Source organism: Rhopalosiphum maidis, chromosome 3 (genome assembly GCF_003676215.2).
Source record: "Rhopalosiphum maidis isolate BTI-1 chromosome 3, ASM367621v3, whole genome shotgun sequence".
NCBI classification, from domain to species: domain Eukaryota; kingdom Metazoa; phylum Arthropoda; class Insecta; order Hemiptera; family Aphididae; genus Rhopalosiphum; species Rhopalosiphum maidis.
This window is the reverse complement of record NC_040879.1, coordinates 51,018,516-51,046,081: the sequence shown is the minus strand read 5'-3', so window position 1 is coordinate 51,046,081 and position 27,566 is coordinate 51,018,516. Positions and strand designations below refer to the sequence as shown.

The following is a 27,566-nucleotide window of genomic DNA, read 5'->3' as shown; positions in this document are numbered from 1 at the left end:
TGACTTAATTATTAGTATTTTATAACAAAAAAAACCAGTTATCCAAAGTCTCACAATCTTGTCACTTCAGAGATTCTAAAAACGATTGTATTTTTAACTGACTAGAATCACCTCAATGTCCATGCCAGCACACCTAACACGTTTATTACTGCTGTGGTGCTATGGACCACAATTTAACAAAAAGCTTACCTATATAGCGGGTTTTGGCAAAACTTATCGTGTCCTTGAATTTCTTTGAAACTTTTAAGTTATGACGGTTAATGGCTATTGTTTACTGATTATATTTGTATGCATTCACAGTATCTGTCTAAACTAAGTCCATAACAATCAGCAGGTAATTCAATTAGACATTCCTCAAAATCTTTATTTATCAACATTTGTCCGCGTATATTAAATATTTGATTTCAACACGAACCTATGTGAGTCGGTTATTTTGTATGCATAATCAATGATCATGCAGACTCTAAAAATAACGAATTTCTTACATTAAATTAATTATCCCCGTATGTATATATGAGTTTTGAGATAACATAATGATATATATAAATCTATAATACTAGTTATAGTCAATATGATTGAAAAGTATATTAGAAAAGCGACCGAAAGTTTAAAAAAATATATTTTATTTTCAATTATTTTAATAAGATTTGTATATACGTATACTTCATATAGTCGACTATACATATACACTAAATCGTAGAACTAGGCAGTTATATTCTTTTTATGTGCCACTCCAACGTTCAGAATATGGTCAAAAGCCACCATAAATAGATTAATGCAACTTGTAAATTATTTAAATATTTATATGTTTTCCTGTGTTTCACTAAATGATTTTAATTATTATTCAAATAATGTTTTGACTGTATAAATATTATGTATTATATTATTTATTATTATTATGTTAATATCACATTAAGTTAATTTTTCATTGTTTTATATTTTTTATTTTTAATGTTCTTCTTTTAGTGAATTATTTTAATCATTATCGTCACAACATCGCATTTATATACTTAAATCTGTACATTTATTAATTATATTACTATATGTACTGTCAAATTATATTTAAAACTAATCTGTAATGTAATAACAAAATATTATATAAATCCTAGACGTATGTCTATAATAATTGTAAATGGGTTCGCCCGTTTAAATAAATAAATAAATATAACTGAATAGGTTAGACTCAATCAAGTCTATTTTTTAAATACAATCAGATCTAAAGGCCTAGAGCATCACAAAGGAACGGGCCCACGGTTAATGGACTACAAACAAATTTAGAAATGGACATTTTTTTTTTATTCATACATAGATATGATTTTAAAAACTAAATAAATAGTAAATACCTATATAATAGTTGTAAAGTCAGTCTTGTAAAACTTTATTCATATATTTTATAGTAATTTAATATATAATTTATAATTAATTTTCTGGAAATATAAATAATGTGTCCCCTTAAAAACATTTCTAGATCCACCGCTAAATACAATGAATTATCGTATTATAATCATCGAATATTATCCAATTTGAATAATAATATATTTGTACCTATATAATTTGAGAGCAAATCCTGAAATACGAACTTTAAAATAGTGCAAACGTTTTGAAAATTGATTTTTAATTTTTGCAAACATTAAAAAACAAATAAATAAATATTTAATTATATCCAATATTTGTTTTTAGGGGGGGGGGGGTGTTAAAAAATTGTAAAACTATCGTTACCTATGCGTTGAGTTGCTTAAAAATCATAAAACAGATGCAATAATAAAACAGATTTGACATTATTGTTAAATTATACATATATTAATTATAATTATACATTTATAAATAATAAAATACAATTGTAACTCCTTAATAATTATCCATACATAATATATAAGAAAAAAAAATAGAAAATGTTTGTATAATTATAATAATATCAAATATTAAGTGAATCCTGTCGGAATCAAATAGAAAAAAATTGATCTTAAACAATAATATTATATATAATAATAAAAATGATAAGTTTTATATATTTTTAGAAAAAATTTAAAATTAAAATGATACATTTTTGTGCCTAAAAACAATATTATTATACATGCCTATGACCTATATTATATTATGTCTCTACGCTTTTCTGCTCAGTAGTCAACGGGCGCCAGTCCGAGGAAAATACGACGATTATTGATCGTTGTAGTTCCCCTCGTCCGTGTCGGTCCCCGTCGTCCAACCATCCCGACCACGACTAAACATTCTGAATACATATTAACGCAATAATAAATATATTTTATACATAGGCGTAGTCAATATTTTCGTTTACAAGTACCATAATTACTAATATTAACAACTTTTCATGTTATTATTATATAATTATTAATAAAAAAATTCCTTTAATCACATAATTCTTTTTATAGTTAGATTATCAATTTTAAATGTTATTGAAAACAACATACTTTTTAATCAAACTATCGTTTACTTAATAAATTAGTTTAAAAATTTTTTTATGATATTAAAAAAACAGTTTTAACTAAAATACATGAACAATACAATTTATTTATTATTGCAACATTCTATGCGTCTTTCTATTATTATTATATTTAATATTCAGTCAATTATAATTTTATGTACATAAGCTATTGAAATGGGAAATATACCTACTAAAAATAAAACACATAGATAATAGTTGCCTTCCAGAATCAAAAAGGTCGATAATTTTTGGGCGATTGTAAACTCTCCCAGTGATAAACTCTCCCGGGTTTACTCCAATACTACCTGACGGAAACATATGAAATTGTAAACTCTCCGGGGTCTTCACTACTAATTAAATTTAATAAAAATCATAAAATAAATCTTATATAAATTTAACTTTCATTTAAAAATTGTCAATCATACAGTAATAATAATATAAGTTAATGCCTTTGAGCTATAATATTATAGTCAAAATACAATAAAAAATAAAAATTCATAAAATAAATCTAAAATACAAAATAAATACAAAATATATAATAAAATAAAAATATTTTAATTTAATTTTTGTTTGATAATAGAAACACACAGATTTTAAAATACTTGTGGTATCTATTTCTAATTTAATATTTTTGAGATATAGTTTTTTCATTATTTTTTGTATTTCAGTGTTACTTATTTTGTTTAATTTATTGCAATTTTGAATTTTAATGTATATTTTAGTTTTAAAATGTTGACCCGGGAGAGCTTACATATTTACTTCAGGTAAACATAATGTTGAACCGGGAGAGTACTGTTTTTAAAAGTCGGGAGAGTTTACCACCGCCCTAATTTTTATACCAATTGTCTCCCGATGTATCTTAAATTGTATCGTTAAGTAGGTACTAGTAGTTAGTACTAAGTACTAGTTGCCTCCCAATTAACAGGTAAATGAAAAACTGATTCCTAAATAATTCAAAAAATGTATACAATATAAATATTATAATTTTAATTATATTACCAAATGTTTTTTATTATCTAATTATGTTATTTTTAATACACAACTATTATGTTGTTTTTAATAGTTGTGGTGTATTATCGTATTTGACATATTTTGTATAAATATATAGAATTCTTACCGAAGGTTGACATTTTTTAAACGTACAACATAATTTTAAATACCTAAAAAATTATGTTTAACAATTACATTATTCTCAGTTTTTCAGTAATTGTAGTATGAAGTTCTTCCTAGACTTCCTAGACTATAAAACTACGGTGTTTACTATAATAGAATAGAAAAATATCTATATGCTTATGAATGGAACTATTGGAACTAATGATTACCATTATAATTATTTATTGTGTAATATCATATTAATTTTATTTTACCTATTTAAATTTAATATAATAATTATGTAAATGTAACCTTAATATTGTATAATCAAAAATGCATAACATAAGACAGTATATATATATTATATATGCACAAATATCTATCTATTACAGTATATTTTAGTGAAGTTTATGAACTACTATTTTATTTGGGAGGTAATGACTACATAATTATGAATTTATGAACTATATCTGTTCATCGAAAGCAACTAGTGTATACTAACCTTTTTATTTACGATAAGAATCGTAAACAATATATCGTATACAAATAAATTCCCGTAACAACGAATACCAATAAAACGAAAAATCCCGTTATAACTATAATTCGATCACCTGGAGTTCGTTGTAACGGGATTTTACTGTATTTTAAAATACAACGTAAACATTGATAACACAAAAAATAGATCATTTTCTTTATATTTTTTTGGGAGGGAATGGGGTGGAAGACATTTTATCTAGCCAAGGAGCGCCTAGCACTACGCCTATGATTATATATTATATATATATATATACATAATTATCGTAAAGATATACTTGGCACGATTGGAAGTCTAAAATGCTGTGTGGCTGGACGGTGGATGGTATAGCCGGATTACCGGTCATTCTGCGATTGGTTCGGTCAACGTGGAATTGATAGCACACTTAACGGCCTGGGCGGGGTCGTATGCAGTGATAATATCTGCGACGCTGTTGGCCGTGCCGAAGACCAGCGCCAAGAAGCCGACAGCGATCAGTACTGCGTTCCGGACTGACATCCAAATGGTCACATCATCCCAGTATGTGGCAAACTCTATGATCACGGGCACGACGATGCCAAGAAGTGAAAAACAGAAGGCACCAATAAGTCCGATGAACGGTCCGATTGTCGGTACAAGCCACAGCGATCACAACTGTGAAAACAAAAAACCAGACACGCAAATGTTATATAACTATTATTATAATGTCTGAAAGTATAATAAATATATTATGCTCGTCGATGCTCTCGTTGCAGTCAGGCCAGTGGCGTACTCAGATCTAATTTGTTTTGAGAGGAGATGAAGGGTTAAATTTATAAATTAGGTGGTCTTGACAAAATAAAATAGCATTTCAGAAAGAAAAAATTGAAAAACTGAAACGTTCAAATAATTTCTGTGTTGTTAGAGGGGTATACCTTTATTAGTACACCACTTATGCAGTATAAAATATATCTAAGTATAGGAATTAGTGTTAATGACTCGTAAAGTCGTATGCATTCGCGGACCGCCTAGAAAAATCAAAACTTATTTTAGAAGACACCCGCATGAGTTAACTCCATCTTGCAAACGTAGGTACCTACAACATAGAATATTAAAAAATGTACGTTCAGCAGAACCAATTTTCTGTTATTGGAATTAATAATAAAGTGATTTGACTTATAATACAAGGTAAGAATTTTACGTATCTAGGTTCTAGAGCATTATGTATAGGTTTTTTTATTGATTTTTAGATTTTTAAACGAGTGATGATCATTTGAAAATTTTAATATCTTACATCGTAGTATAACTCACTTCAAATTAAAATATCAATAAAAACATTAAAAACAACACGCCATCACACGCCATATTTAATATTTTTACTTTTTAATTTAATAATAGATTAATTCACATAAATAATAATGTTAACAACACAACATTGGTTCTGCTGGACGCAAATCTGCTATATTGTACGTTTTCTTAATCAAACTTTTAATTTCAAACATTGTTCCGCTATCTTCTCATTCCAAATTTTTTTTCCGCATTTATTAATAATAAGTATAACCAATAATCATCAATCTCTAATTTATACTACAAATATAAACTGAATAATTGAGTTTAAAGCATATTTATTTGAATTAAACCAAAACTTTATTGGATAGTCTGATAATATTAAAAGCTAATTAACTAAAAAAAACTAATTTTAATAATATTTGCAATACTTAGGAGAGAGTAAATTTATAAGTTTAATGCAAAAGTTTCATATTTTAATAAGTATTAAAAATGTAATATATTATATTATTTTATGTTAAAAAATGAATGTACATTTGGCTAGGGTTAATAGAAATGGAAACTACTGAAACAATTAACTCCAAATTTTACACACATATTTCTTCAGATTCGGAGAATGTATATACTATATAGCATCATTTTTTAACATTAAATTCCTAAACATGAAATTCTTTTTAGCTCGCGAAAATTGAATATTTTTCTATTTATGTATATTTACCACAGGTTATAGAAATACAATTTTTTTTTAAATTAGTTTATGTTACTATGTGATTTTTAGAATGGTGAGATACTTTTTTCTAAGTATAAATATTTTGAGAAAATGAATAATGACACAAATAAATTTTTATAAATAGTTCAAAAATAACAAACAAAAAGTCTACCTGAAGCAGCCTGCAATTAAAATTTACACTACACTACTTACCAGACAAGGTTACCAGAACCGTTCTCAAAACATAATTGTGGAAAATTGTAGCTTTTTCAAAGTTTTCTTGGATTTTGGTCCACACGATTTCCAAGCAAACGAAAAACTGTAGACCGTACGTACAGAACACGGCTAAACTGATGCATATTTTAGCTACTTGAGCAGCACTGTAACAAATATACAAACAATAAGAGGTCTAAGTTACTACACAGCCGTCACATAGCATACATAATAATAATTATTATAAATCAGTAAAAACTGAATTTATTGTTGTACAAATATGTATATTATTTTATATTGTATATATTAGAAAAAACATGTTTAACCGTTAATGCATTGGGTAGATAAACTTTATCTGATAAACTATAATACTAAACAGTCTGAAACTCATCAGAACCTTTTGAATGATAGACTACAATGATTGTAGTATTCAAAGCAAAAATATTTTTTGTTAATCAAAGTAAATTATCAAATACGAGTATGTAAAAAAAAATCAAATTTTATACGTTATAGTTTTTTCTGTACACCATAAGCAATGACAGAAACGAATAAATAGATACACATTAAATAGGGCACTTTAAGTGTAGCGACTGATAGTTGGATTAAGTTTCTAATTACTATGTATGCTGACCATAATGAATAAATCTAATTTAGCATTAGACAGCCTACTAGTTTATCTCAAAAATCATAATAATAAAATACCTATGCTTAACACATTTAAACAAATAATAATTGTACAAACGACGAATGCGTATTTTAGGCGATAATATCCATAACATACGAATATTACATAAGACGCTTACGTAAATGTGGCTTGGCCTGATTGTAGACAGACCGCCAAAAAATGGATATCGTTTTATGAAATGAAAATATTTTTTCTGTACTCAATCGAATTGTTAAAGATAATGAACCATGCTCAACCGGGTATCGCAGAAGTCGCGGTACGTGGAAAATAATTATAAGATATGAGGTTATAGTGGTTATACAGCCATAGAACCAATTGCACTCACACATCTTCGATGGGAAGGTTTAGCGTTATACTCGATTTCGTTGCTTCACCGTACTTCAAGTAACCGAAAAAACCGAGCAGAATATACACAATGGTCACGCCACCCATGCCGACGTTCAGCACGCCGAAAACTCCCAAAAAGTTTCTGGGTGTTTTCATATTGTTCTCCAATGGCATCACCTACAAAAATAATAAGCGTATACATTATTTTAAATTAAATAACAAAAAATACTCAACATTATAAATATAATATAAATGTACCTATATGATGATCAAAGATCAGTCTAAAACCTCGATTATTTAAAAAAAACGCATTAAAAAACAATCAAAAAGTACTTCAAATAGTATGGAGAAAAAATTATGCACAAAAACAACTGTTTCTCCAATTTAAATAATATTATATCTCGAAGTTGGTAGTTAGTAGGTCGTAGGTACAATGTAGTTCTACATATATAGTATATACTAATCGCTTTTGTAGAAACCTATTTCTTTTCTCTGTGCAATTTTAAGTACTTTTCGATAACGTATAATTTACCACTCCAATGGCTTCCATGGCAAACACGGTGAGGCAGAAAAACGTTGGGAACGTTTCAAATGATCCCATAGCCGGCCTTTCTGAAATGTTGGGTACGTCACACAGTGTATAGTAAAACGTGATTCCCAAACCGGTAGCCATCAACAGGTTGGCTACCATAGACACGGGCGCCAAATACTTGAGATTCGGTACGTAGCTGAGCAGTATGAGTGGTATGAGCAGCATCGCAATAAAGGACCGGAGGTTTAGTTCGTAACCCATGTGATATGTGAACAGCTGATCAAAGTTTGAGGCGATTATCACTGTATACACACTGCACGTTCCGAAGTATGTGATAAACAGCAACCAAAGCACATATTGCCGGGTTACCGACGAGAAATTTCGAGACCATTTGGGTCCGTTAGCGAACGCCACTTCAGCCACGTCCGCGTAGCTCATGGACGACACTCTTGTCCGCCTGTAGAGCGTGTGAGCGCATTTCACCTATAAAACAACGAGATTCGTGTGTTACAAAAAAATGAAAAATCTAAGAACATTCAATTTTAGATCCGACGTAAATAAAAATAAAATATTTTAATAATTAATATATGTAATATGTATAAAATTATACATAATATATACTTTGTGAGTGCGTAAATGTGTGGGTGTGTTATAATATAAAATTTGTTATATGTTATGTATTATACAATTTTATTAACATGTACAATAATAACTATTTTATTTTCAAGCGTTTTCTAAACAATCAATAATGTTTCATAAAATGTATTCAAAACAAAAAAACAATTTCATGGGGGTCTGATCCCTAAATCCAACCTGATTACCAACTATCAAAAACCTGCTCATTTACTATTTAGTTTATTTAGTTTATCGACTCAATTCGACTAATTTTTTTTTTTAAATGTCTTCAACTACACTTTTTTATAATTATTAAACAATAATATTTTAATACACTTTAATTATATTGACAGATATTTAACAAATATTTAATGATGTTAATAATATTACTAAATAATGAAATAAATTGATCAATTTAATTAAATTATAATTTACTGTATGATGATATAAATTATATATAGTATACCTTTTAACAAATTGTGTATGTGCGTGATGAGAGTGATAAGTGAAATATGAAAATTGTTGTGTGTTTTTATATTATGTATAGTAAAATTTAATATTTATTATGAAAAGCTATAATAATACGTATTTGGATGATTATTAAAGTTGATTTTAAGTAATATCTCTTAGTAAAACGTATAATGTTCGGTTAAATGATGCGATCGTATAATATATAGCAAATTACGTAATACATATTTGACACATGCCTCATATTATATCTACTAGTAAAAGCTATAATATTTTCACTTGATAAACGCGTAACTCGCAAGTGTCTGATTATAAAAAATGCATTTCCTACTTGTTTGATTTGTCAGTTAAAAAAGTAATTCAAATGAAACACTTAAAAATCATACGATTAAATTGACATTTTTTTTATTATTTTTTAAAGAAACCTTTTGTAAACAGTATGACGTGTATAAAACGATATTTTACGCATTTTAATTTTAAATAATCTCGATAACACGTACATGTATAAAATATTTAAGACATACAACTACTAACCAATGAGTAGGAGCAATACGTGCACACGAAAGACACAAATACTGTTGCAAATACACCGGTTATGAGTCCCGAACACTGGAAAGCTAAAGGCATAGCAAGGATGCCGGTTCCCAGAGACGCTTTGAGTAAATGAGTCAAGGTCTCACCGTTCCTGCAAATATTTAAATAATTAGTAAAAAGTAATCAACTAATAAATAATAATATTTAGTTATTCATATGCAGATACAAGTTCCAGGTAGGTACTTAATATATCCACAATTTTTTAAATAATTATATTATGTAGGTACCTTTTGTCGGTATTGAATTACACGATTAGTGTTATATTTATCAAAATATTGACGTACTATTATAATAATATGTATAAAGCCTACAGATTGCGAAAATATGGATTACGGAAATTTTATAGTAATATTGTCAGAAACAAAAACAAAAAAATTGTAATTTGTGTAGAATTTTTATCATTTCCTTTTTTGCACTGAATTATAAAATTCAAAGATTTAATAGAAGCTGTTAATTGCGTAATATTAATATTTTTTAATTTTGAACTTATTTTTTCTATTATTTTTGAAGTCATATTTTTGTGATAATTATTAAATGTATACCTATTATATACTGTCAACACAGTCACATTAAAATGAGTTTTTTTTAAATATTGAAATGTGTGAAATTTTAAATTATTTAGTATATATATATAAATTATAGATATATACAATTTATTTCATTCTAATCGTTGTTGTAAATCTGAATAAAAATGTATTTTTAACATTATATTTTTGGGCAAAACTGCAAAAAGGCATGATGATATTTTTTTTGAGCCTCTACTGCCTGAAAGCGGCCCTATTATAAGTAGATAGTAGATATTACACTTACGTGGTTGGGTGTTCCAAATTTCTCTCAAGAAACGGATCAAAGTAGTCGACCTTTTCTTGATTTCTTAAAGTTTTTTGTCTAAAATTAATAAATATAGCAAGTGAAAATAAGCGTATAATATTATAAAGATATGTTATGGTATAGAGAAACTAAAAAAAAAGTTTGATAATTTACGTTATATTTTGTCAATTAATAGTGTGAATAGATTACCTATACTGTCTATACCTTATTGACTACATACTAAAAGAGCAATCAAACAATAAATGTATCAAAACTGATGACTGTTTATTTTTCTAATGAAAAACAAGATGAAAACTACAGTGGTATTTAAATTAAATATCAGCATAAGAAATAATTATTTGAATTAAAGCAATAAAAATTTTTTTAATTTTACCGTAAAAATATAAAATATTTACCTTAAGACTTAGATTAATTGTATTATATTGTCTTCAAATTTTATTGTGAACAATTTTATTTTATTTTTAAATGCATAGAGTATTAAACATATAATTGAATAACGTCATCGTCGTGACATATAAGTTAATATAATATGTTATACTAAAATTGGGCTATTGGGCATTAACTAGTTAAAAAATTAATTGGTTTAAAACCTTTTAACTTAAATAGTTAGGTAGTTAATTTTTTGATTAAGTTATGAACTTGCAGGGGTGGCATGGGAACCAGGGTGGACAAGTGTCCCACCATCATTTGATTTTGCCCTTCCATTGCCCCCCTATAATTTAATGTTAAAAATATGTGAGTAAATAAAGAAATTGTGTATCATTATTAATACTATATTATGTATTAATTACTTTAGAGAGTTTTTAGACTTAAGTTATATTATTTTATGTTTGATTGTTATATTCAAATTAAATTAAATATGCTTTTTTTGCACATTTAAAAACAAATATACTTAATAGAGTTAATACTTTCTAAAATTACATTAAAAAATAAAAAGTTATGTATTTTCACATACAAATAAAAGAAAACGAAGGAAACTTGAAGTTTTACTGTAGTAAATTTGTGATAATAATAAACTAGATATATTTTTTAATTTTTTATTTAGAAATATTATACCCAAAACATTTTTAGCAATATTTTCCTGAAAATATGGTATAAACAAATTAATGGATGATCGAATAATCATACATAAATGTCCCACCAGAAAAAAAATTTCTCCCGGTATCGCCCCCCTAAAAAAAAATATCTGACATCGCCACTGGATCTTGACTAGTTTAATTTACTGTTCATCTAATTAAGCTTTTATTATTTCATTTAAAAGTAAAGTCCATCAATTTAGTAAGATTAAAAATGTTTTTCAAATGTTTGATTTTTATGGTTTTATACATACATCACTATTTATACTATTACTATACACTGTTTTTAAATAAACATAATCCAATAACATAAAAATAACAAAAATACTATAATTTCTGTAAAGTTTCTTGATAAAATGATATTATATATGAATAAAGGAATAATTACATAAAATATGTACCTAACAATTTGTTTTTATATATTTTGAATTTCATTGAGCTTTTTAAATAAATGTGCAATTTTCAATTTTATTTAGTCATTTTTCAAGAGTAATTGAAAAAAAATGTTTATTTTTTCAAAAAGCTTAAACATTTAATACAAGGTTTAACGTTCCTCGTGTTAGTCATAATAATTTATAAGATTCATACTGAAACCAACCATTCTAAATTATAAATACATATAGTTCTTAAAAATAATATCCATTTTAGTTATTTTATTGTAATTCAAAAATATTATTCGTGAGGGACTTAAAATGTTTGCGTAAGTATAAATTGTTATATTTTATGTACACAATAACATTTTTGAAATATTTTATAGATTAATTTTATGTTATTGCCTATTTATACCATATCAAGGATCTATTTACACCGTTCTATGGTAAGTCTAAATTAACTCAAAAGTTAACAACAATAATATTAATATATAATATAAAATATAAAAACATTCTATTATAATAGTTAAATATTAACAATAAAATCAACGCAATATATTCGGCAAAAATGAATGCAAGCTACTGCAATACATACTGCTTATACATAGTATAATAAATTTCTTTAATAACAATATCAAAAACAAAAAAATTACTAAGAGCTAGGTATAGACTGATAGTCTTCAATTAGAATCGTTTATCACTGACTTAAAATTGAACACGTATACTAATTACAGTGAATTACTCGACGAAATACACTCAACACTATACAAAGGGGTGGTTACCTCCCTTTTTTATTATTATTTTTGACCCGACGTGATGATGTTTAAATACTATTACCGAATCCACTAAAAATGCTATTAGGACAACATATTATGTTATTAACTATATACTAAGCATTTATTAATAACATTAATGACTTGTTAAGTTAACGAAACAGGAAAACGGGAAACACGACGATCCAACTTGTTTAATATATATATATACGTGAAAATAATATAAATGTACAATATATATTATGTACCTACTATTATCGATAAATTAAATGAAACATAACGAGATAAAATCGATCGTTCTTCAGAACCCATTATATAATATAAAAATTAATATAATCTTTCATATAAATTTATTTCTAACACATTTTGAAAAATTTTACAGAATGTTACTTAACAGCAAATAAAATACCTGAAATCCACATAAAAAATATTGAAATATAAAAAAAAATTAAATAAAATTTCGTGTATTTTCTAAGTTATATAAATCGAATTAATAGTTAACATGTAGGCCGATATAGCTTCGTTTTAGATCAATAGATAAAAAAATCAAATACCTTTAAAATCCGTACTCTAGTTATAAATGATATAACCAAATTACAAAATTTTTACTATTAACTTGTTTATACATATGTATTATTAATTTAGAGCGCGGATTTGTATGCATTTGCATATTTATTCTGGTTGATCGTATGATATGCTAAGTGAGCACAAAATTTGTTTCATGACATAACAATTTAAAAAATGAAACTTTTTTAGCACATATTTTTGCATATTTTAACATTTTTCTATTTTAAGGAATTATTTTACAATTTTAATAGCATATTTCATCTTATAATGCATATTTTGATGTTTTTTGTTTTTTCAGAATTTTTTTAAATATATGGTATTATAATATAATAATATAAAATGATTGTCATACAATGCAATTCACATTTAGATATAAGTAAATTTATTTTAGTATACATTTTTATATAAATTGATTCCTATTTTTTTCTTATAGATTAAAACTATCTACAAAAAAAAAAGAAAAAAATTAAGAAAAGTAATTAAGTATTTATAGTTGAGTTCGATAATTTTTTTTTAAATTGTAAGAAAAATTTTTTTAATTGTATTAATTAAATGTTTAAAAAATAAATTTTTTTCGCTAATCTTTTTTATGCATATTTTTTATTTTTTGCGCATATTTTAACATTTTATTGCATATAGTTACGCATATTTAGGTATTTTTTAGCACATATTTGGTTGGTTTTTAATGCATATAAATCCGCGCTCTAGCTTATTATATATAATATTTTAGGAGAACATGTCGAAATCGAGTAAACCTCAGCAAAGCCTGGTCAAAATATGAACTGCCCACGGTATTTGTCTATTTGAGCAATACCTCATTATAGTAGTTCAATTATCGACTAAGCAAACCTATTTATGATAAAGAACATAATTTTGGCAAAACTGTAGCAGCTGTATACATTTGAATATTTTTCAGTGTTATGAAAATCGTATACATAGTTATAAATCTATATTATTTTAATGTAAATAAATAAATTAAATTACATCTCGATATTTTGTTAAATTAATATTATAATACTATACATTACTAACATTACTATTTACTATACCGAAAAATTAAAATATTTTTACTATATATATAATAGGTTATTTTAAATCACATCAAGAAAGAAAATAAATAATTAACAAAGTAATATTATTATAATATTATGTACCAAAACTAACCTTTTTTTTATATTAATATATTAATCATACAATAAAATAATAATAATTGTTTTTACAATATTGAATATAATATATATATATAATATTTTTCATGGCACGCTCGAAAAAAAGGTAATTTTTGGGCACGTAGTGTTCACAAGGTTTGCCACCCCTGTACTATAGAATAATACAATAAATTACATTTATTATACTTAATATTTAAAATAATATGGTGCTTATTAAGAAATATGTAGTTACTGTGACTTTGTCTAAATTATATGGGTACATAACTAGGCTAAGTACAAAATTAATGATTTTTTACTTAAATACTATAGATATTTGGCCTTTTGACGATCATTTTTGAGGTTTGTTCGATTTCGACTATAACGTGTAGTATCTTTAGGTTTTTTTTTTTATATAATATATATAGCAAGTTAATTAAAATAATTAAGTTAAAATTAAATGACTAATAAATTAAATTATATTTTAACTATTTAAATTTAAAATTATAGATCTTAACTGTAGCCTGTAGGTTTAAAAAATGTAATCTATTTTTAGTAAATCAATGTGTGTCCACATAAATAATGATCATGTTCTTTTTAGTTTCTTAAATTATAGCAATAACAAACGACTAACTTTTATTATAATTACACCGCAGAGTATGTACCACTTACTCTAAATACCTATATCAATTTACCTAAAAATATTTTTATTAAATTAAATACATTTCAAATAATAATATACCTAACAATTATATAATATACTTGTATTATAAATTAAATTTCAAAGAGATTCAAAATATTTTAAAAAGTATACCATTTACCTATAGATAATAATATTAATATAAACAATAGGTAAATAAATACAATGTTTAAAATTAAATCGTTGAAACAAATAATTTTATGAAATTGGAAATTACACGTAAAACCTATAGTTAATGTAGTATAGAGTCCGGTAATATAGGAACGTATATATATTATATATTCTCCATCATTATCAACATTACAAATATTTTTAGAACTAGTGCTTAAACTGACTACACAATAATTGTATATAAAATTGTATTATAAACATTTGGTAAAAATGTCAAGTATGTCCTATGATTATTTGTTTTTGAATTACAACTAAATAAAATAATCAAATTTATAGAAAACAGGTTTTACGTAAAAATTCACATATTTCCTTCCTTTTTTTTTGTTTTTCCCAATAATTTTTAAAAATTATTATCAATTTTCCATTTTAACCTTTTTATTATAACTAGGTTCATTTTTCTCAAAGTTGAAAATCTAAATATTTTTACTACTTCAAAACATGGCACACAATAAACACACATCATTGTAAAATATACATTCATCGCTCTACTAAGAATCTAAAACAAAATAATATTAATATGACTATGACTATGACAATATTTAGAACAACTAGATAATACACATAAACAGATAAGATTTCTGTTGACTTGCGTGCAAGTGACGACAGCAATGACAATAAAAAATTTGTAAATACTGTAATTATTTCTATTATAGAAATTCGTACATGAATTGTGAATCTCACATTTACACTTTAAGTAACGTTATATTAAATAGTCATGAAGTAACTACATTTTAATTTTTGAAATTAATAAAATGTAAAAAACTAAATTAAAAAAAAATATTCTATTGAATATAAAAATCGTAACGCCACACATAAATAACCGATAAAATAGATCTGGGGAGATGAATCCTATATTCCTATAGTTACACAATTTATACACTTTCTATAATATTGTAAATATATTGCTAAATTTTGCAAATTAATATCCACCATTCTGGCTTCTATATATAAAAAAAATATATTGATTAAACTCACCTATTTTCCGGTACTTCTTTCATCTTAGACTTTTTACCAAACAAGATCGACTAGAGTTTCGATGCTGTTTCTTGCGAACCCTTAAACACGAAAAATAGTCATGGCATTTATTAGTATTTTTATTAAGCTGATTAAAATATTTTGTACATAGCATTTGTGCCACATCAGCTGTGATACAGATATTATTATTACAACGATATACTGTGCTTATGATTGCATGTACATCAGTATACACAGCGTGACAGACGGTATTTGGGGACGTCGGAATCTAACTGAAAAAATGACTATGAGTGAGAGAGAGGGAATGAGAAGGAAAAAAGTGAATAGTTGACAAGTCGTTCAGCCGACAGGAAAAAAAATACGTCTTTAAAAATAAACGCTTTAGGCGTAGTAAGAAGGAACTATACACACTTAAATGCGCCAAACAGACGGACACTAAAATTTGCTTAATATAAATAAATATATTATATACATTTATACATTTATTAAATATAAGTAGATAGCGGTGATACATTATTTTATATATTCATGATTCATCGTGTTAGCAAATGATTCTAGTAGCGGCTCGGAAGCGAGAGAAACAAACCAACAAAAAACACTTCTTCCTTAAATGAAATATCAACCCATGTATAATATATTTCTAGTATATACTCTATATGTGTATAGCTAATATGCACCATATTGTGTAATTACTTAATATTATAGCAATTAACACGGCTGTCTAGTCGAGTGGCGACCGGAAGATTTTTTTGCATTAATACCGGTGAGAAACGTTATAGTACCTATAATAGATACTGTATGTCCGTCGGATGTCAACAGAGTGCAGGTCAAAAAATTATTAATTACTGTATCTAAAGTGGTGTGGAGGTAAAATAATTTTTTTCCGCAACGTTACTATACTTATTTGCTGCCCACGATAGCCACAAATTAATTACGATCATGCGAAGATCCTATACATACGATCCTATATATACGTTGATCATTTTAAATCCTGAATGTTTTCAGGTATGACTGTACGAGAAATATTTATAGTCGCATATGCTTAATCTACAATATTGGACATTTAAAAAAAAAAATGATGCTATGTACAGGCGGCAGGCCTATGTATATTTATATATTTTTAATTAAAATGTACAAGAATGTGGTCATAGGCAAGGATGGGCATTAACAAGTTGAAAAGTTTAGTTACTTTAAAGTTTTAACTAAGGCTTATGCTTAACGATTTTTTTTTTTAGAAGTAACTTCTAACTTAACGAGTTTAATATTTTTCCATAATATGCAATACTTTATGAGTTACTTTATTTTATGATCACATCAAGTAAATATTTTACCTAAGCCTCGTGAATCTAAAAATATATCTTTTTATACAAACATATCATTACGAAAATATCAAATATAATTTATTAATGATAATGTTATATTATGCTGTATTTTAAATGAGAGGCACCTAATAAATTGTATTGTTGAAGTGTTTTGCAGTATTTTTGAATTATTATAAAAGTAATAAAAATAACATATAAATATTATTTATACAAAATGTGTGAAACGAATAAATAAGATATTTGTATTTAATTATATTGTATAGGTTATAAATATATAAGTAATAAATAATGATTTATAATAATAGTATAAATATATATTCACGGAATATAATATATAGAGTACCTATATTGTATGATGAATATTAAACATAATGTTAAAGCAATAGAGCCTATATAAAGATAACCATTATTGAGAAAAGAAAAATACAACTAATTTACCCAGTATTCCATACACATAATATCTGTATACTACATAATAATTAACAGTAGTTATTATTATTTTTTAATGATAAAAAAAATATTTATATGTAAGCAATAAGTATTACTAATAATGTATTGATACTTAATAATATTGAGTAATTAATCATGATTTACGTTTTTAGCTGATAATTGTAAAGTATGAATGCAGAAAAGTTCGTAGCCAATTGTCATATCATACTCATATCATATTCTATTAATATAAAAATATAATTAATATAATCAACTAGTTATTGTTTACCAATATGATAAAATAAAATTAGGTATATAGTTTAATTAAATATTTTATTCTTACTATTAATTGATTAATAACTAAAGTTATATATGTACGTAATTAATTATATTCTAATAATAAATTCGATTAGTTTAATATAAAAATTTATAAAGTTGTAAACTATATTATGTAAAAAAATAAACATTAATATAACTTAAATATTTTGTTGGATTTCGTCATTGATTAAAGTATTAAAGTACCTAGTATCATTATATGAAAAAAAAGTAAATGGTTTTTGACTAGGTAAGTTAGATTCATTTATTCCTAATTAACTTGTAATTTTAACAAATTAAAAAAAAAATGTAACTTTTAACTTTAAACATAAATTAAATTATTTTATGTTAACATAACTAAACAAATTTAAATATTTTTTACCTTACCCAGCCTTGGTCTACAGGTGTATGTATGATATATAATTTAAAAAATAAACTGTTGCGTGGTGCCACACAATCACAGGCGGACCACTTTACACTCACAGTCTAAAAATAGATACACTAATCTAGCGGGGAAATAGTAATTTTACTATACAGGTATTATTAAATACGTATAAATAATCAATGGTGCATTTGAATTATATTGGTATATCTACAATACACCGCCGTATCACACATATTTTCAATAGTATATAATATAATAAATTAATGCACTGCACGTCTGCACTGTATTGTTATGCGTAGTGGAATGCAGAGGTGGATTCTAAGGAGCCCTATTTTTTCTTTTTTTTATTATAAACATTTATGATAGATTTACTATAATATGATAAATACAAATAATATACATAATATAATTTAAATGTGTAAGTCGTAATAAATAAAACTATCAAAAGAATACTATAAGTAAGTATCTCAATCCACAGACTTTTTAAAAAAAAAGAAAAATAATAATTGATTATTAGTGCAAGATTTTTGTTTTGTAAACAACTATGGGCATGCTTATTATAAAGTTATTATATTATCTATACATTGTATACGTAAGTTGACAATACTGGAACAATTTTGATTAATATTGTTCGATACATAACTAAATATGCATGTAAACCAATAGTAATAAATTTTAGTACCTATAGATTCTATAGTGTACAGATATTTTATAAAAAAAAAAAATACAAATTTTTAGTCAGTTAAAAAAAAAAAAGCAAACACGCATAGTAAACTTATAGTTTTTCTTTTCAAAATAAACAGTAGATTTTGAAATATTCAACAGATAATGATCTACCTACGCATCGTATGTAAATTAATCCATAATCGCCTTTCATCATCGGTTATCGGTCAAACGTAAAATGGGATGGTACATATTAATACGCCTAAATCCTCATGTTAGGCTTATGAATTATGAAACCAAAAGTGGCAGGATCAAAATAACCACTTTATTTCTCTTTTGCTATCCAAAAATTCAGGTTAAAACAAAGAACCAGTTTCTCGACATTCGTATATAATATTTATTACGAGTTTTCTCCAGACGCATACTACGAGTACACTACCTATGTTTTTAATTTAGATAATATAATACAGTTTCCATAATTATTCACTCTTAAACATATGGCGTTAACTCGTGAAACAGACAGGACGTAAAAAAATCCTATGGTATGTTAATGATTAAATATATTGTAGTGTGAGAATAAACTAGTTTAAGCTGTAAGGTCAAATAAAGTTCGTCCACGTGCTACCTTCCTGTACCTAAACGGTTCTTAAGATTCGGCCTATAATGTCTAATGTCGACAGAGGAGTAGTATAGGAGAGTAACATGATAAATGTATAAAATACATAGACATCACGTATTTTTGTTTGTTTTAATTATATTAAACTTATGGTTGTATTTAATTCTTATCCCAATTGAAATAAACGTGGAATTCAACAAGTAACGCAAAAAACACTCATAGAGTACATAAAGAAAAATACCTAAACATTTATAAGTACTGATCCCATCGGGCAGATACCTACTTGCATTTATGATTTATATCTATAGATACGTGTAATACAGTAATACCAAATATATTGCATTTACTTATCACTTATAGTAATTAGCTATTTAGTATTTACACAATATTATGAAAATAATTGTAATTTACTATTATGTTCTTAGAAATGATTGAATAGTCTTCTTATTTTTAATGATTATTCTATTGAATAATATAATGTTTCAACAATAAAAACTAAAAATTAATTAAACTATTTTATACATATACGATTATTGCTAATCGTAGAAATTTTTATTAAAGCATTTAATATTTCGTCGTGACACTGTAAATTATACAAGTATCTTCTCTAGTACCTAATTATAATGTTGACTAGAACTTTTTAAAAAAAAAACTTTAATTTTTGCAGCTCACAATAAAAACATAATTGGTACTTCAAAATTATAACAAATAAATTATTCTATGAAAATTAACTTTACATTTATATTTTTATACCTTTTATTCAAAATCTTAACTTAAACAATGTAGTCAGATTGCAATAATCATTCATAACAAATATAAATAGTAGTTGTTCATGATATTATAATTGTCATTAAATATAAACAAATATCTATTTAAAAGACAATTTTTTTACCAACAATTTGTGATTTTAGTGTACAACCTAACCTATATAATTATTTATTTATAATCAATTATGCCTAATAAAATATCTCTTATTATATCATCTTTATTTTTTGACAACCTATGAATTTCAGAATAAATTATTAACATATTAAAATAAAAAACTTATTAATTTTGATGCTTATATAAAATATTGTCAGTTTTACTGTGTAGTACATTTTACTTTAGGCAATTTTGACTCCAATATTTTTCAAAACTGATTATGAAACCAATATTTTAAATGTTTCTCTATGGAGTTATATTTGTCCTACTGAATCTTATTATAAATTGATAGAGATTTATGAATTAATTAAAACTTGCAAAATAAATATACAAATAAATAAATACGCTCAACAAAAAATCGTCTTTAAATAAATATAATAATAATAGTATTTTCAATCGCTTACCAAACAAAAAATACAAATGATATTTTAAATCATAAACCAATTGTAAAATTAACTAAATTAAACTTTAATTATACCTAGACCGAAAGGTATAAAGATTATTTAAGTTATTATGTTTCAATGGTATGACCTAAATGCTAATTATATATATATATATATATATATATATATATAAGTGATAAATGCTAATAATTATATGATAATATTTTTAATCTTAAATAACTTCTTATTATAAAAGAAGTTAAACTTAATATATTTTATTTACTTTTTAAGAATTTAATCGCAAATCATAATCATTGCCAAATTACAAAAAAAAATTATCTGCATAACATTAAAACTGAGAATAAATTAGACAAGAAATAGATATTTATATTAATTGTCTGTTTTTTATTTTCTAGTGTGACTAAGTAAGGTCCGACTTATTGATTATCAATGTACCTATGTTATAATCAATAATTACAATTTAAAAGGTATTATAATATAAAATAATTTATGAAAACAAGTCAGACGCTTACACAAAAACTAATTTTTCGTATGAACATAATATTATGATGATTAGACAGAGGAATTTCTAGCATTTGAATTTTGTTTTTGCGCAATCGTATACAAGGCTTACTCAAGAAACAAAATTGCTTCATGTTACAAAAAAATCCAGATATGAAATTTTATATTTTTATTTTGCAAATTATAGCATAATTAGATGTTTGACTTTTTAACACATATTATCGTTACTTTTGCTCTATGAACAATACTATTTTTATTTTTTTACTTTTTTTACACATTTTTGTCATCACAATTCCTCATTATATCATTAAAGGCACCCATTCATCAATCAATATGATAGTCTATTTTTGAATCAATAAAAATAAAAGTTTTTAAAAAAAACCTATCTAGTTTCGTTTATAAAAAAGTTTTTATATTTATATTTAATAGTATGAAGTATATTTAATTATATATATTCTATTTATTTTAGTAATTAAAACTTTAAAAACAAATATAAGTAATAAGTATATACAGTATACTTAAGTTCTTACATATTTAGTACTTTTTTAGGGCTATAGCCTATAAATCCTATGTTCTATATTAATGATGTTTTCATGATGTAAATATAATTTATAATATGCCAACAATATTAAATACTTATGTCTTATACATTAGTTTTGCTACATGGCACTTGAAATAATTTTAAAACAACTTACCACAGTGAAATCATATACTTAACGATATGATTGTAACTTGTAGGTATAGTTTACTATCAATATAATTAGCATAAAATAGAAATTTTTAGTCTTATTATTTTGGTATAATATAACCAGATTAGATGAAAAATATATAGATAATATTATAAATAATAAACTAATAATAACTAATTAGCATTATGCTATAGATACAATTCAAAAGCAAAAGGTATTATGATTATGTATATAACCAATATATTTCAAGGATTATACGATTTTATGTATTTAGTTCATAATGTATAATGTATTTATTATTTAATGTTGACAATAGTATCCTATTTAAAATATTTAGCTTATAAAAATATTTTTATTAAATACGAATAAATAATAAAATTTTAACAGCATAAATTGTTCTAACGAACATTAAAATGTCTTGACTTTTAAACTTTACAATATACGTATAATAGGAAAATCAATTTCCCAGTTAAATTTCAAATTTGTTTTGAATTTGTATGGTTACAACTTACAAAAAAAATATTGATAAAAATTACGATGTATACTCATTACCTATAAAAATCTAGTCACTAACGATACGAAACTTGCAAGATTTGTTATTAATTAATAAGCATGAATAACACCGACGTATAGACTGATTAATAACAGTGATTGTTTTAAATAATATATCGAATATAACAAATATAAGTTTTTACATAACAATATGATCCACATATTTCTTTTTAAATTGAAACCGTAAATATTTTATATAATCAAAAAATTAATATTTTTAAATTTACATCTACTTTTATATGAAATTATAATACATTAATATATAAGACACATGATGAAATATTTAACATGTTAGCATTTAAATTCAAATTAAATTAAATATATCATATACAATTTAAAGAAAAATGCTCATAAAACACTATCGATAAACATTCGCCATCATCACTGGCATTCGACAATATTATCATGAAAAATACTAATAAATAGTAATTATATCACATGGACGTAATCATAATTTTTTTTTGAAATATTGATGCAAAAAATTTAATTATATTAACGATAGATTATTATGTTAAGCTTCTTATGCTCTGTGTTTAATACGTCAATACCATTAATTTCCCAAAGTTTATATAAATTAAAGTTGTCTCACAATAAAAGTGATAAAACGATATGAATATGTATATAATATTATAATGTATCTACATTTTATTGCACTAATACATTAATATGTTTACTAGGTAGTGTAGTAAGTAGTAAGTACTGTAAGTACTGTCAAACTAGTTAAATTTTGATAAGGATATTTGAGGCAAATCGAATAAAAAACTTTTTATTATTATTTTTGATTGCCTATTAGAAATCAAGTAAAACTTAATAAAATAAGTTTCCACTATTTAATTTACCGAAACATTTTCTATACGATTATATTAAATTTATATACCACGAGATACCGCTTTACTGGTAATTTGATAAGACCAAAAATTTTTTTTTAATTTTCTACCGTTTGCCAAATTCAAAAAACTTTGTATGATTAGACAATTTAAATGCGATTAACTCTTAACAAACTTAAAATATATTTTACAATCGTAATGTAAGATATTAATAGCGTAATAATACATATTTAGTTTACACAATTGTAATATTATTATTTTTTGTAGCAATTACAATTTTTTTTTTTTTATATACCAATAGAGGAATTTAATTTTAATAGTTAGCATCTATTAATAAAATTATAATTTCATGTACATAGGAATTTTAAAATAAGATTTAATAGATACAATTATTGAATCGTTTTTAGTAGAAATAACATCTGAATATATTAATTTATTCGTTCTGTAGCAAAAAAATAACTATGTATTTTCCTAATTATTTAAGATAATTTTTTTTTAAGTACCTATACAAGTAATCTGTGAAGGATGTGAAAGATACTTCCAATTTAAAAACTGGACATAGTTTATATAAAATGATTATTAAATTGTTATAAAAGTGTGGTTTCTTCAAATAAAGTGTTTTAATTTTTTATTCTTTATTTATTTAAATATATGAGCAATGAGCTCATTATGTTTAGCTTACTTTTCAATTAAAACCAAATAATAAAATTATTCTTATTATTAATTATGTATTTACTGTTGTTCTCTCTACTACTCAATATTTCACACAATAATTCACTTTTTATTGTTATTTTTTTCAAAACCTATAATGTGATGATTTTATTCATCCCATTTATAAAATGAATAAGTTTGTAGACAAAATAAATGGATAGCCTTATTTTTTCCAAATCCATACAAATATAGAATCATTTTTTAAAAATATTTATAAAAAGAATTCTAGCAAGGTACCTGTATGTGTTTTTTATAATAAATATTAAGAGATATTTTTCTTTCATAAAAAACTTATTAATGAACTTATCTTAAACTACTTATAAAAATATTACCAAATTCGTCTTAAATTAATCCTTATTAGATCTTTTACAACATCCAATTACTATTTGAAATAATTAAATTTATTTTTTCATTTTCTGTATAGATACTTTTATTTTAAACGTGATAGTTAAATACAAATGTGTTCGTATAATAATATATTAATACAGTCTAATTTATAGCATAATTATTATGATTTAAAAATAAGAAAAGTGTTTACATTTTGAAAACATGAAAATCACAAAATCATAATATTTTAATATTTTTTTAACAATTGAAACATAGATACGCAACTCAACCCAAAAATATTTATTAGGCAGGATGTGTATAGCGTATACATGAACAATTAATTAAATTAAATTAATAGCAATGGAAATATTTTACTTGATATTGATATGAACGTTAATAAAATATAAATAAAAAAATAAATACCTGAACGCAATTTTTTTGTTTCTTCGTAGTTTGTTTCTCAGTCCCAAAAGAATAATTGTTTATATTATTCAGTACAATTCTATGAGCTGAATACGCATTTCAATCTGAAATAGATATAACGTACGTTACAAACATGCAGCTTAGTTTTTATGAACTAAAAATTATGATGAAAAAATAATTACTAACTATACTTACTGACTAAAATTGTTTGAACAATAATATCGATTTAGCTTACTATATGGCGACAAATAATAAAACGAAAATCAAAATCGATTTGAAAAAATCAAAAAATATTTCTGTGACTACACGGCGGCACGCGTTCGAATGTGAAATGCATGATGAAATAAATCGGTACCCAGCTACTACCTAGGTATGTAAGTAAAATTCCAGTTTTCATCTGGTTAGCGCATAGGTGCCCCCCCTCCTATATCATTATATACTCGTATTTATCCGTATTTCATTGACCGTCAAAGTTATGTACTTACTATATAGTATATAGTGTTATATAGTCGTTGATATTATATAATATACCGGAGAACTAAGAGTTAGGCGAGGCAAGGGGTGGTGTGCGTATCAAAAAGTCGCCGAAATTTAATGCGATGAAATGATTTACAAGCAACACAATAATTTAACATAACATTACATACTCCAGTAATTCTACTCTGGTATAATAGTAATAGTACTCTGGTAATATAAATCATTAACCGTGGTTGGTCCCGTGGCTTTTTACATAGGTACCAACGTATAATATATCAATTGTTAATAGTGCACGCTAAATGATGAACACGCAATAGTGTTGCTCATTGTAGTGATTTGAAAATTCGTAAAATGAAAATTGTATCATTATCGTAAGCCATACGGATCTTTCCCAAATGTTCGCTTTAATCTTCACATCATGTGTACGCTATATTATGCACATATACATTTTCGAGGGCGATGGTGTTAAGGAGCAAAATGGACATTTTTTGCGACTACCAAACAGCAACTTAGTAAGTTTGAGATTTGTGCTTGGAAATCTTAGAATGCTGTCGCACTATTTTACACTACACACCATACTATACGTACTCACGAATTGTGAAAACGGCTAAGTTTTATTTATTCGATGTGATCTTAAGCATAACCACACATGTTTTTATATACATTCAATACATACAATTTATAATTTATCAACGCCAAATGTATAATAACATAAACATTACGAAAACACTTCGTTTTTACAATACTAATTTCGTTGTAATAAAAAGTATAAATATAGATACTTAAACATTTTAGTTAGATAGGTAGTAAAGTTACTTGGTAGGTTAAATACTTAAAATGTTTGTCATCCACCGCCAAATCGCATAAGTACATACGAATTTAGGTCAAAATATTCAAGGACTAAATATCCAACAGATAAAATATCCAAGGACAAAATATCCAACAGATAAAATAAATAATAACACTAATAACCAAGGTTAAAATAACCAACGGATAAGATAAAATATCCAGATTAAAAAAAAAATATAAACAATCATATTATTTTTTATATAATAATATATTATCAGAGTGTGATTTTGATAATATAATACAAATAATTATAAAAATAATAATAAAATTAAAAAAAAAATGTAGGTAATTAAAATGTATGTAATAAACAATTTTTTTTAACGTTCATCGACTCTTAGGATCATTTTTGTTTCGTCAATTACTTGGTAACGATATCCATGTACATTTTTTTATAATTATTCGAATGTTTAGATTGTTTGATTATTTTTATGTGTTATTTACAAATGTTTACACCTAATTGAGAAGTGAAAAAAAATCACCCAGTTTAGTACTCAATATAATTTGTAATTAGCACTTGGCAACCATTAATAAAATTTTAAAAAAAAATGTTTTTTTTTTTTTCATATGAATTATGTAATTATTATTATTGCTTAAAGAAATTATTTTTAAAAAAAAATGGAATTCAGATAGTTTTTTCTATTCATTGGTTACTTTAATCCTGGATATTTTATCCGTTGGAAATGTTGACTTTGTTTATTTAATACTGAATGATATTTTGTCCTTGAGTATTTCATCCAAATACTCGTATTTATAAGCAGCCTGTGTGGTCGATTGCCTTTATGTTATTTCGTAATTTCTATGACGCACTTTACTACTATATAAATATAACTGTTAGGTATTTACGACACCCTTCTCGCCAACCAATCTCCAACCACCCGCTGAGTGTAATACGATTCACTCGTGGTTAATACAGAATTGTACTAATAGTATGGCTGAGGTTTTAAAATTCAAAATAATGTATCTATAAAAAGTACTTACATTTTTTTTTTTTTACGTTTTGAACAAAAAAAGAATTTTGGTATGACGGCATAATTTCAAATCTTCTGCTGGGAATTTTAATCTCCCCAAAAGAATATTATTCTTATTTA

General features: G+C 25.0%; 1 protein-coding gene across 1 annotated transcript; it reads right to left on the bottom strand.

Moving 5' to 3' along the window:
• Window positions 1–1,985: 1,985 nt before the first annotated feature.
• LOC113555781 (proton-coupled amino acid transporter-like protein pathetic) lies at window positions 1,986–25,479 on the bottom strand. Its single transcript, XM_026960315.2, is given in 11 exon segments — window positions 1,986–2,230; window positions 4,348–4,685; window positions 4,687–4,703; window positions 6,238–6,404; window positions 7,248–7,426; window positions 7,782–8,264; window positions 9,399–9,549; window positions 10,269–10,346; window positions 16,068–16,147; window positions 25,153–25,256; window positions 25,348–25,479. Coding segments are annotated over 8 exon segments (1,371 nt in total). The 5' UTR covers window positions 16,091–16,147; window positions 25,153–25,256; window positions 25,348–25,479; the 3' UTR covers window positions 1,986–2,230; window positions 4,348–4,412.
• Window positions 25,480–27,566: the final 2,087 nt, after the last annotated feature.